A 13,503-nucleotide genomic window follows, 5' to 3' on the forward strand; every position below is an offset into this window, starting at 1 on the left:
TTACACTGACCTTCCCTTTTAACTAAGGAAGGAAGAAATAGGTAAAAATCTGGCAAAGGAAGCCCACACCCTAGTCTTCCATGTATGATTGCCATTGCGCCAAGAAAGAAAGGAATAAACCAGAATCCCTCCTAGATTTTTCTAGCAAGGCAGCAAGGCATTTCTGGCAACCAAAAATACGTGGCAGTGCCAGAGGTTCAGGATTCTGTCCAGTCTTATACAATAGATTTCTCTGAAAGGCAGGATATACAGTGCTAAGAAAAAGTTCATGAAACTTATTAATGATTGCAAAAATTTCATAGCATTGCCATGATACTTCTTCTGAATAATAAGCAGCCCTTTGTTATGTGTGGCAGTTTCAGGAATGTGAGGAAAGCCTGGAATAAACACATGCATGTAACTGACAATAGTTCAGATTTAAAAATGAATTAGAATTCCTTATTAAATTGTTTTATTTATTTCACAAAGACTTTAGGCTAACTAGCTCCTCTAGCGCTGACAGGGTTCCATCTGACAGCAGCCGTATCGCTTATATCTGTATTTATATAATGCCCTTCATTTCAAAGGTATTACTGGTGCACTCATCCATTTTTCTCTGATGTTGGAATCCAAGGGGCATGTCCATAAATAATGGATTCTCTGTATTTTGCTCTCTTTCAGAGAGTGGATTTCATATTTGAAAATCTCAGTCTCAATTCCTGCTCTGTAGGCATTATATAGTTGGTGGATATGTACAAGTTGCGCTATATTTTCAGAAACAAATAAATATGGAGATTCTAAGCTTAATGTCAGTTTATGTAGCTGTATCTTTAATCTTCAATTTTAAATTATTTCAGGATGATAATGCAATATTCTTCCAAATTAACAAGGCAATCTAGTTTTTTTTTAAAAAAAAATATCTCCAAGCAAATGTGATGAGCTTTCCCTATGAAATTTTGTGTCTGCATGATCAACAATATTTGCACCTGATATTTTTAAGCTGAAAGTTTATAGTGAAATATGAAACATAGCTACAAATAGTCAGATTTCTTGGGTATTGGTAGTGAGGAGATACATTATGAGGAGATACATTTGGATTTTTGGCTTAAAAAATAACATTTTTCTCTCTGGCAGTAAACTTATTCATCTCTTTTAGATAAGATGCCTTATGTGTGCATTATAATGAAGAAAACTTATACCTTATACTTCAAGAGAAGAACCGCTGACTTCTACTTATATACGATTGGGACAGTCCTGTCTTTTGTATATACATTGAGTTTGTTTGATTATTTTCGTATCACCACAAACAGTGGATTTTGGTCTTCATATGCATTATAATGAAGACTCATTAAGAGCTGATTTATCATATACTCAAGTATAAGTTGATTGTATGTGTAAATCAAGGTCAAATTTGGGGTTTTGGTATGACTTGTGTATATTTCAAGGGGTGGGGTGGGGGGACACCAATGTAGCCCTGGGGGGCAAACCACCCCTGGTCATTTCTATTGCCATTTCTTTGACCAGGCATTCAAAAGGCCAGAAGCAGTGCCATGACAGAGAGAGCAGAGGGGTTGATAATTCTTTTAGATTTCTCTGGGATGGACTAATCTGTTGATTTTGCCACTGTACTCAGAGAAGAAGATAGTAAACAATTGGACCAGTTCAAAGATGGAACAGGTTAGAACTCTTTAAATGGACATCCTGTATTCCTGGGCATGGATGACCAGAGGCTATAGTATGACACTCACACCCTCCCTCCAATTTCCCTCATTGTGATGACCAGTGGATGCATGACTCATGTTGGTCATTTGTCACTTGGAGTGATACTGGCCACAGCAACAAGGTGATTGGAGAAGGGATGTGGAGAAGAGAGGGCAGTTCCTCCTCTCTGTTCTCTTGTATTTCCCTGGTCCCCTGGTCAACATTGCTCCAGGCGATGAGTGACCAACACTACTCACATAAAACCCACTGGCTTGGCTACTATGACGAAGAGTAAAGGAGATCTGGTGCCAAATAGGGTTCGGCATCACCAGACATGGGTGGAGTGGAGGTCTAAAGTTTAACCATCCCAGAACGAATCCAGCATTTGCCACCGGATTGTCACTTGAATTAGACCGTGCCAGAAGTAGAACTTCCAGAATTGGTAGCCATTGCCTCTGAGGTCCCACCTACACTCCCATATAATCCAGTTTTAAGGATTTATATCTGAATTCAGATATGGCCTGAATTACAGCTCTTAAATAGAAGGAATGGGTTACTGTGACCAGGCTTGAGGATTACAGTCAAGACAAGTGGTTGACTACTGCAAGAAAGTGGATGCTGGACTTTAGGAGGAATCTAAGGATCATCATTTTGTTGTGATGTACGCTATCTACGTACATCACAATGGTGCTCCATGCAGTCATGCCGGCCACATGACCTTGGAGGTGTCTACGGACAACACTCGCTCTTCGGCTTAGAAATGGATATGAGCACCAACCCCCAGAGTCAGACATGACTGGACTTAATGTCAGGGAAAACCTTTACCTTTACCTTACGCTATCTACTGCCTTGTTTGAACTGAATGGAAAGAAGAGACAAAATCATCTGTATAGCAGAAACTGAAAAAAATATTTCTTGGACTACACTTTCTAGCCATCCATTTAAATGGATAGACTCAAATTTCTCCTGCCTTCTTTCCAGAACCTCTTCTTTTTGATTTTGGCGAAGTGTGTTAAAACACTGAGCTGCTGAACTTGCAGACCGAAAGGTCACAGGTTCAAATGCCGGGAGCGGAGTGAGCTCCCGCTGTTAGCTCCAGCTTCTGCCAACCTGGCAGTTCAAAAAAATGCAAATGTGAGTAGATCAATAGGTACCGCTCTGGCGGGAAGGTAACGGCGCTCCATGCAGTCATGCTGACCACATGACCTTGGAGGTGTCTATGGACAACGCCAGCTCTTTGGCTTAGAAATGGAGATGAGCACCAACCCCCAGAGTCAGACATGACTGGACTTAAAGTCGGGGAAGCCTTTACCTTTTTACTTCTTGTGGACAAATCTTCCTCTTTATTTCTGTTAGCCTCATCCAACAGATTAGGCAGATTTTGAGCAATTAGGCCTAATGTTTCATTAGTGAATAACCAATAGCTTACAACTACAGTGACCCTTTATTAGTAAGATTTTCAGGTCTATCATTTGCTCTAGCAATTTAATTGTTAGTCATATCCATCCGACTGTCTGCTTGCTTCACTGACAGCTTACATGAATTATTCTGCATTGTGGCAGGTTTGTTTATATTATTTAAAAGTGAAAGCAGATTGCATGGAAATTATGTTTTCAATGACTTGAGTTCCAACTGTGCAAAAAACAAAATATCAACAGCATCCTGGATCTATTTCCACTGAAATCAAACTAATATAGAATTAAGCCTATAGTTTAAATATCGAACAGCCTGTAGGGATATGAAAAAATAAACACATATTGTTGTCAGTCAAATTTATTTAGCCATAAATATAGAGTGAACGTTATTTTTGCATCCTAAAATGTTTTCTGACAACTTCATTTATTTACTGGTACTATTTCTTCTTGGGGCATCCTGTGGTTTATTATAAGACATATGCCTGCGTTGGTGGCTTTGGGTTACCTGTCTTCCACTTTTCAGTTTAACTGACAGAGTGTTTATCCCTTTCCAGTTTCTTTTCATGCATACTTTCCCACTGTACTGCATATTGCTTTACTCTGTATCTATATAGGGAGGCAGTGCTACCCAGGGTAACAAGGCTTGTGCTGGTACAGCTGTACCAGAAGCTATGACTTTATTTTCTTGCTGGAAATGTTTGCAATCATAGGACGGGCTGTCTGTCAATCATCATTAAGTTTGGTTCCGCCCCTTGTTCAGGGCTCTGGGAGGGAAGGAGCCATTTTTAAGTTAGTCTCACTTAGGAAACTAAGCTATAGGATGTAGAGCAGCTCGACCCGTCGTCTGCCAAAGAGTGGTAGTGCCTCACCAAACTTTTTTTTTTTTCCGTGTCAGGAGCAGCTTGAGTTGCTTCTGGAGTGAGAGAATTGGCTGTCTGCAAGGACGTTGCCCAGGGGACGCCCGGATGTTTTTTGATGTTTTTACTATCCTTGTGGGAGGCTTCTCTCATGTCCCCGCATGGAGCTGGAGCTGAAAGAGGGAGCTCATCCGCACTCTCCCCGGGTGGGATTCGAACCTGGCAGCTTTCAGGTCAGCAACCCAACCTTCAAGTCACTTAGTCCACTACGCCATCTGGGGGCTCCCACCAAACTATAAATCCCAGGATTCCATAGCCCTGAGTTATAGCAGTTAAGGTGATGTCAAACTGCATTAATTCTACAGTATAGATATACCCTTAGACATAGGTTTGCCATTTCAACATGATTAAGGAAACTGGAGCTTTAAAAAAGTTACTTTTTGGAACTACACCTTCATCAGCTAGTGGCTATACTGAGATTTTTTTGAATCCCTGAAACAAAATAGAGGTAATCCAAGAACCCTGATTTGATTGATACAAAATGCCCCATTACAGTATGGAATGGTTCATTATTTTGGATTGTAAAAGGAAGTGCCATGGTTTAAAGTTTGTAAACCTTCTTTTAAATATTTAACATCACAACTCAGGGGTCATAGTGATTCTCATTCATGCATACTGATGCCATAAAATGAAAATGTGTTAAACTCACATGACCTGAGATTAATACATAATGTGCTAGCTCATCCAGACTCCTTTATTAGTCAAAAATTAATTAACCATGGTCAAAATCCTTGCTGGCTGATCACTTTGTGTTGGTAATATAGTAGATTATAATAAGGATCTAAAAAGTATATATCAGGGCTTTGTGACACAGAATATGCTAATAGTGACATAAATGTGCTTTAACAATGAATGTGTCGTTGTTATTGTTATTGTTGTTATTTATACCCCACTTTATCTTTCCTGCTGGAGACTCAAAACGTTTTAACATAAAAGCATCAGCATACAATTTAAAATATACAAATATGCAAACATTAAAACAGGATTAAATATAAGCAGTATTTTAAAAATTCCCAGTTAAAAACAATTAAAGCATATTCAAAGTTATACTCCATGTATATTGTAAAACTCAATGTGAATCAAGAATCAAGTGTTTTTTCTTATCTTTTTCCAGTACACTAGCATTCTCTTTCCTGCACTAAGTGGTTAAAATCATGAAGATTATATTGCTATGGTTCATCACTGCAAGTGCAGAAAACTAGAAAAAGCATCTCAAGAGAGGAAAACGCCATTATATTACATGAATCGTTAGGTTAATTATATTGTTTTCCATTTTCCATTACCTTAGAAATAGACAGCCATTAAATATTCTGCTAAGACATTACATCTCAGTTTTGAAAATGAACCATGATTTTTAAAGTAGTGCTTCAAAACTCCAGAGAAAGTTATTTGATACTATACTCCATTTCTATGTAGCAGATGGAATTATGCCACCATGTTAATATTAAGCCTGCAGTAATATTTATTTGCAGTACAGATGGAACTGAGTAAAAATTATTTATGTTGTATGTAGTTAGAGGTGGAGTAAATCGGCTTTATCTACATATTTTCCTCACTGCATGCAGCCCTTCCAAGATTTGTTATCTGAAAGACACTTGACGTCTGTCTGAGAAGATCTCTTTCTTCGTTCTATGGAAATTGATGCCTTCAAAATTCATTCAAATGAAAATTCTATGAAGAGAAAAGTCTCCAGAAATGTTGCTAAACATAACATTGTGGGTCTAGTATAGCAACAAGAGAGATAATGGTTAGTTCCTGTTGCTTTTATGAAAACTGGAGGAGCAACATTGGTTTCCCTCACCATCTACCATTTAAATTTAAGTACATAGTGCTGGGAGGATAACTGTACACACTCATGTGTTTCATACACTGCTGATTGATTTTACTCTGTAAAATGAATCTAAAGTGCATTGCTAAATCTTTTCAACAGAAAAGGAAGTAGCATAGTAGTTTATATACAGTCATTGCTATGGAATATAGATTTCCAAAGTGACTTAAATGTTTCTTTTGTTGGACATATTTATGTTGGCAATCATAGGATGATTGCCACAGATGGATGCCTGAGGATGCCTGCCACAAATGTGGATGAAACGTCAGGATAAAAAATCTTCTGGAACATGGCCATATAGCCTGAAAGACTTGCAGCAATCCAATCATAGGGTGCTTCCACACTAGCCAAAATGCAGCTTGTGTCGCATTTGGAGGCCACATTCGTGGCAGGGAATTGCCATACACCCCAATGCTGTCTCGATATGGGTGAGCATGACCACTGCCACCTTCTCCTCCCTGTCACCTTAATAATCAAAATTATCATAGTAGAGTATAATAAAAATTATGTTTGTAAAAAATGAAAGGAAATGTCAAAACAGAACCTTTAAAAATTCCTCCAGAGTAAAAATGGTGCTTAGTAGTATTTGTGCCAGTTTCCTGTAACGTTTTGATACTATAATCACAACTAAATTGAGATTAATTCATTTTATCCTTTTCAGTTTTTGTGTCTGTTGTATGCTGACTTGGGGGAAAGGTGGGATATAAATAAAGACAACAGTTTTCAGCTGTAGCCATCCACTCCTGGCATAGCTTTTGACTTGTCAATGGAAATAACAGAGGAGGGAAAATGGGGGCACCAATGATAAGATAATTGGTAATTTGGAAGGTAATGGGGACAAGTACTTCCACCAGCTTCATATAGCTTCATAGTACCTTATCCTACTCACAATCTGTTGATGTTGATGTTCAGGATTAAAGTTACAAGAATTCATCCTGTGTCCAAGACGGAAGCCCTAGCTCATTAGTTGAAAAGCAGTAAAAGATTTTGACATTGAAATGTATAGGGAGGTAAAAGTTGCTGTAAGGATCATGGTTTGTATACCATGCGGTCTATTTAATGACCTCGTCACAAAGGCCAGGCAAAGCATCCTGCTTTGCTATCATACAGAGTCAGCAGCGGGACGAATTTGTCACCCCACACATCACTCTATTACGGTGGCGTTTCTCCCATCATATGTGAGAAGCATTGCTTTCCTGGCGAGGAAGGATCCCGTGTTGGGAGAGAAATGTCCAATAACGCTTCTACCTCAATTGGGGGTGGGGCCTCTGTCGGAAGTTACATGACATCTTGTGATGGCCGGCATGGGGCTCTGTCCCCAAAACAGGGTGGAAGCATCCCGTCTGATGAGACCATTGGAGAGACATCCTGTGACTAAGGGTCAGCATTGAAATGCCCCCTTTGCTAGTTGCATATGCCTCATTTTGTATTTGTTCATTAGATGGTGTATGCCATATATCTGTGAGTAAGACTGAGGTGGCAGAGCATGTGGTGAACCTATGCACAAGAATTATTATCTCTATTCAGAAATTTGTGATGCATGTATTTGTATAATGAGGCCATAATCTTAACTTAAATCTAGTTCTTTAAACTTGAATAAATATTTGGAGAAGGTTGCAAAGGTTCCATGCACCTATATAAGAGCAGGGATCTAAATGCAAAGAGTCAAAGCAATTAATAATGCTGTTTACATATTGCTATCATTAAACTGTGATTTTAGGTGAACAGCAGAAATCAGTTAAATATATTAGTTTATATGCTTCTAAATATAGAGTTGAATTGAGATATGGGCACATGCAATGAGGCTGGTTTTGGCAGTCTTTCCTGTTCCTTTGTCTCCATAGTTCCCTCCCCCCCAATAATAATAATAATAATAATAATAATAATAATAATAATAATAATAATAATAATTCCCTGACAGCTCTACACAGAGCATCAGATTATATTGCTGCATGTCTTTGGTCTGGAAGAAAGGTTATCCCTTTAAAATACTGATGACCATGGAGGTAAGGAGGAGTGGTGGACTTTATTTGGGATGGAAGAACAAGGGATGCCATCTTCCACCTCTCTGTTACAGGCGCCTAGATTTTGATTCCAACATGAGGATTTTAAAAAGAACTGCATTGAACTGGATGATATGGCAGTGTAGACTCATGCAATCCAGTTCAATGCAGTAAACTTGCATTCTGAAACTGGATTATATGGCACTATAGATCCAGCCTTAGACTCCTTCTACACTGCTATATAATACAGATTATCAAAGCAGATAATCCATATGATCTGCTTTGAACAGGATTATATTAGTCTACACTGCCATATACCGGTAATACAGTTCAAATCAGATAATCTGGATTTTCTATGGCAGAAAACTGTATTGATGAATCTGCACTACAGTGTTTGGGTTTTGTTTTTTTTGCAGCAACAAATAAAAACCAAGAATTGATGATGGCGTGATTGTCAGATCATCTGACAATCTAGGATTTAGGTACAGCCCTAAGTTTGACTATTGATTTTAGCTGCTCTTGTAGCAGAAACCATTGGGCATGGGCCCCAGCATGAGCAGTAAGATAGAATTCTGAAAAATTCTGGCTTAATATCATGTGCAGATGGAGTCTTTCCCAGCTTATGAAAGCAATGAAGTCTAAAACCTGCACTCACTAGATGAAGAAATAGCTTTTTTATTCTGGTGATTTGTACAAGAAGACAGCTGAAATGTTTTGTGCTGAATGCAGCATCAACATCAAAACTGTGTAAGAAGTATGTGCAGCTTTAATATACTTACTGCATTTTGAAAATAGAAATAGAAGCCTAGAGCAGTCATGGATGAGCTTCAGGAATGCTAATTGTTTATGTACATGAGTAAGCTTATAAATGGTTGTTTCCAAGGGCTTATTTTGCTCATCAAGAAAAACTGTCACTGCTAGTATAAAGAAGGGTGGATGAGTTATTATATTACTTTCCCAGACTCCCAAACTGTTCAGAGCTTTATGGAAAGTGCTCTTAACTTACCATGAACTTCTCTCCTACTGAGCCACCTCAGCTTCTGTACATTTAAAGTAGGCAAAGAACCATTATATTAATCCATTGTGCCATCTTATCTCCAGAAAACACATGTAAGCAATTGTGTTGAATATTTATATTTGATGCAAATTGCTTTAGAAATCTGGGAATTTGGCTGTATATGCAGTGATAGTTTTGGAGTGGTGGCACTCTTAATATTGTTCCATTTTGATTCTGAAGGTTCATTGTTTCACCAAACCATCCTACTCTGATCATACTGGGAATCATAGAGTAAATCTGAAAAGAAAGCCACATCTTATTTGCAGTAGGTTAAGACTGTGGGAACCATGGTGACTTATCCTTTGTTTGGTTTTATTTTCCAATCAGATCCGATTGTATGCAAGACCTGATGCCATCAGAAGAGGATCTGGGGACTATGCTCTAAACATTACTCGGAGACTAATTGAGTTTTATGAAGACTACTTCAGAATGCCGTATTCCCTGCCAAAATTAGGTAAGCTCCTTTTAGCCAAAAAGAGAAGACTGTATTAAGAGGAAGAGAAAATCCAGAACTATATTTAAAGAAGTGGGAAGCTGCAGAGAGAGTGATACATGCTAATTGTGGGGAATCCCCAACAACTAGTTGCAGCTACCCCACATTCTTCAGGAAGATTTCTGGATAGATTACCCATAAAGGTATTTTAAAATAGTGATGGTTACAGAGTGGGGTGAGGATATTTCCTTTCTGTTAACTTCTCATTTCTACTTATTTTAGGATCCAAACTAATGAATATAAATATTCATTTCTCTGTCAGTTGAGAAAAGACGTCTAGTATATAAGAAGCCAATCTCAAGTAACATTTCATTTGGTGTGCTTATGGTTTACCACAAAAGAAATGTTTTACCAATTTGTATTTACATTTTGTAAGTGCGTGAGCATGTTGTGCTTCCCTTTGGTTAGCTAGCCTTCGGATTATATTAATTTGGTCATGCTGACATCTTGCCTTGCCAGATGGGTTAAGCATTTGGAAAAAAAAAACCAAACCAGTATTTTCTATAATAATGGTGCTTATTGAAAATAACTCTCTAAAGTTACTTTGCAGTTCAGGGAGCTCAACATAAAATGTATATTCTCTTTATTTGCTTTTGTTAATCTTCTTCTTTCAGAGGCTAGAAATGTTTCACACTGTATAATTACATCCACCCTCTTTAGGAACACATGGGACCAAGATCCAGAAAACATATTAGTCAGCGGCTCTTTTTTGTTCACAAGTGTTTTCCGATTTTCAGCCCCAGGTGTTCCTTCCCAGAATTCAGGGCCTCCTGCATTACAGCACTTGCCTGCTGAGTGGGATCATTCTTATACTTCAGCTAATGGTGTAGCAGGAGATACATTAATTGATACTGTAACAGTGAGCATTTTATGCATTTTTAATGTGTGAAAAGGCTTCCCCCCACTCCACTCTCTTAATTGACATGTTGCATGCTATACTGTATTAATGTCAAAGGAACACAGAAACTTGTTTAACATGAAACTGCACTAATGCCAGTTTATCACATTGTAGTTTCATAGCTGTATAATTTGTCCTATGTAAGTGCCTGTCATGAAAATGTGAGTCCTAGAATTGGGTTTGGAGATTTATTTATTTTTTCAAAATTGGCTAGCAGGGTTAAAAGGTCAAAAGGAAGGCACCACGTCTTTCTTCTTCATTATCAAAAATAAATCTGGAGTTCCTAGTACAAGATGATTGAACAAGGAATGGGATATTAACAGGTTATTACAAAAGCATAATTTTTATGTGTTTCATGCAAAATGTATTGTTTCACTCTAATGTACATTCTAGGAATGATTACACAAAACAATTTATAGATTACATTATACATAGTAAATGATACTATCAGTAGATGTTCTTTTCTGGCCAGGAAATTATGTTCGTCCATGCTTATATGGGGCTACTTTTAACTTAGATGTTGTTGTTGGTATACAATGGGGAACTTCTTCAACTCTTTCTGTTTTGAAACACACTGGCTAATGATAATATTTGAGTTGGACCAATTCCAGAAGTTTTACCTAAGGTTGCATTTGAAAACCTGAAAACTCTTAATTAGGTTATTAAACTTACATGTAGGTCACTGACTATGACTAATCAGTAAAATGTATCTTTTAAAATAGGCTTTGTCTCGAGACGCTTCCAGACAACGCCAAAATGTGGATTTTAAAACTGGGGCAAAAAATCCTGGGACTTGACAGCAGGTCCACACACAGACTTGTTAGTTGCAGTATAAGGTCCCCCACCATCCTCGCATCTTCCTTTGAAGCGGATCAGGATGGAGGGTGCACGGGGGATATCGGGTGGAAGTTTTTTGTTTTTTAAAAATCATCTGCAAGGTGTGCTGGACCTCATATGCGCACATGCGAATATCTTAATGTACACACAAGCAGATTTCCTATTCTCTTTCCTCACCCAAATCTAAATTCAAGCTCTTTTTATGTCACGACCCAGGCTACAGAGCACCAATAACCATACGCAGAGGCCAGATTCTATCTAATATCTTTATTAAGGAAATATATAAAGTTAATAAAAGCAAATGTAAAAGTTAGTCCAGAAGCAGACCTTTCAGGAAAGGTCAAAATTAGTCCAAAGAAACAATGTCCAATATGAAATATTAAGGTCCAAAGTTGTAATCCAATAACCGAAACACTCACTTTGCCAGGCAAAGTGAGGGGAGATGACAAGGTCCTTTAGTCCATGAACTTGAGCAAGGCTAGGAATTAACTTGATACTTGAAAACAAGGCTTGAATCGTGGCACAAGGTAACAAGGAACAAGAACAAGATCCGTGGAATTACTTGGTAAAATCCGTGAAACAAGGCAAGGTTTAGTCCTGAAAGGCGAGGCAAGGTCCGTAGGTAAACAAGGCTGGGAAACAGGAGCGAAGGCTTGAAAACAAGAACAAGGCTTGAACAGGAACGAGGCTTGGATCGGAGCGCGCTGTCCAGACACAACTCGCTCCGGAGGCTGACGAATTGACTCCGCAAAGTTACTCCGGGGGTAAAACACCTATATAGAGTCTAACTTTCCCGCCGAGAGCAGTTCTCTGGGAACCAGAAACGAAAGCTAATCTCTGAGACCAGATGTTTGACTCCTTAAAGATTCTCATGGAAAGCAGGCTTAATTGGCTAAATTCTTAGCAATTATTCTAGCACTCCTGCGCGAGGCCGCTTCCAAACCTCTCTGTTGTTTACAAAACTCATGGCGAGAAAACACAGGAGATGTAGCCTCAGTGTTTGTTTGACATACTTCTGGAACATAACCCTCTTGCAGGTGCAAGGTTCCCAGATCTGGCTGGGAAGAATCTGTCTGGGAAGAATCCAGTTCTGACTGGGAAGGTAAAAAACCCAAGTTTTCTTCTTCATCAGGCATCACAATGTCATGAGCAGGACTACAAGGCCCATGGGTCATCACACTATCCCCCTCCTCAAGCCCCCTCCCAAACTGGGACTCTCTCCCCGAGGCGCGAGGTCGTGGCTTGGCGGGATAGGTCTGATGAAAGCGACGGGTTAGATCAGGAGCATGGACTGTGGAGGCGTCTTCCCAAGAGCGTTCCTCAGGGCCAAAACCCACCCAGTCAATGAGATATTGCAGGCGGCGGCGGTGAAAGCGAGAATCCAAAATGTCCTGAACCTCGAACTCGTCCTCCCCATCTACCAAAATAGGGACGGGGGCCGGCCGGTCTACATCTGGCCGCACACCATCCGCCGGAAGGAGCAGGGAGCGGTGAAACACTGGGTGAATGCGCATTGAACGCGGAAGTTGGAGTTTGAAAGTCACGGGGTTTAATTGCGCCACCACTGGATAGGGGCCAATGAAACGGGCATCTAACTTCCGGCAAGGGCGATGGGAGGGCAAAAAGCGAGTGGACAGAAAAACCCGATCTCCTACCTTGATTTCGGGGCCCGGCTGGCGATGTTTGTCCGCGTGACGTTTATAGTCCTCCTTGGCTTGTTCCAGTTGCTGGAGCAAAAGTTGTTGCACCGCTGTGAGTTCCTGCAGCCAATCTTCTGCTGCGGGAACTTCTGAAGTTTCAATGACAGGGGGAAAGAAACGTGGATGGAAGCCGTAGTTTGCAAAGAACGGCGTTTCTTTTGTAGAAGCCTGGACTCCATTGTTGTAGGCAAACTCCGACAGTGGTAACAGAGAAGCCCAATTGTCCTGTTGGTAGTTTACATAACAGCGAAGGTACTGTTCCAAAGTGGCATTGGTGCGCTCCGTTTGCCCATCCGTTTGGGGATGATGAGCTGAAGATAAACGAGAGTCTATGCCCAATAGTTTTTGTAGTGCCTTCCAGAAACGAGAGGTGAATTGGGATCCACGGTCTGTGACCAAACTCTTGGGCAATCCATGTAGTCTGAAAACATGTTGGAGGAATAAATCTGCAGTCTCTTGGGCCGTGGGAAGGCCTTCACAGGGAATGAAATGGGCTAACTTGGTGAAAAGGTCCACCACCACTAGGATCGTGGTGAATCCACAGGAAGGTGGTAAGTCAGTGATAAAATCCGCAGAAATTATTTCCCATGGGCGAGATGGGGTAGGAAGGGGGTGTAGAAGCCCTGAGGGCTTCTCCCTTCTTATCTTGGAGCGCTGGCATACTGGGCAGGTGTT

General features: G+C 39.9%; 1 protein-coding gene across 1 annotated transcript in view; it reads left to right on the top strand.

Moving 5' to 3' along the window:
• trhde (thyrotropin releasing hormone degrading enzyme) overlaps nt 1–13,503 on the top strand; it is a 328,094-nt gene that overhangs the window by 67,800 nt on the left and 246,791 nt on the right. Inside the window, exon 3 of the mRNA XM_062982616.1 lies at nt 9,228–9,354. Coding sequence (XP_062838686.1) covers nt 9,228–9,354 — 127 coding nt within the window. The remainder of the gene's footprint in view (nt 1–9,227; nt 9,355–13,503) is intronic.

Source organism: Anolis carolinensis, chromosome 5, assembly GCF_035594765.1.
Source record: "Anolis carolinensis isolate JA03-04 chromosome 5, rAnoCar3.1.pri, whole genome shotgun sequence".
Classification (NCBI taxonomy): Eukaryota; Metazoa; Chordata; class Lepidosauria; order Squamata; family Dactyloidae; genus Anolis; species Anolis carolinensis.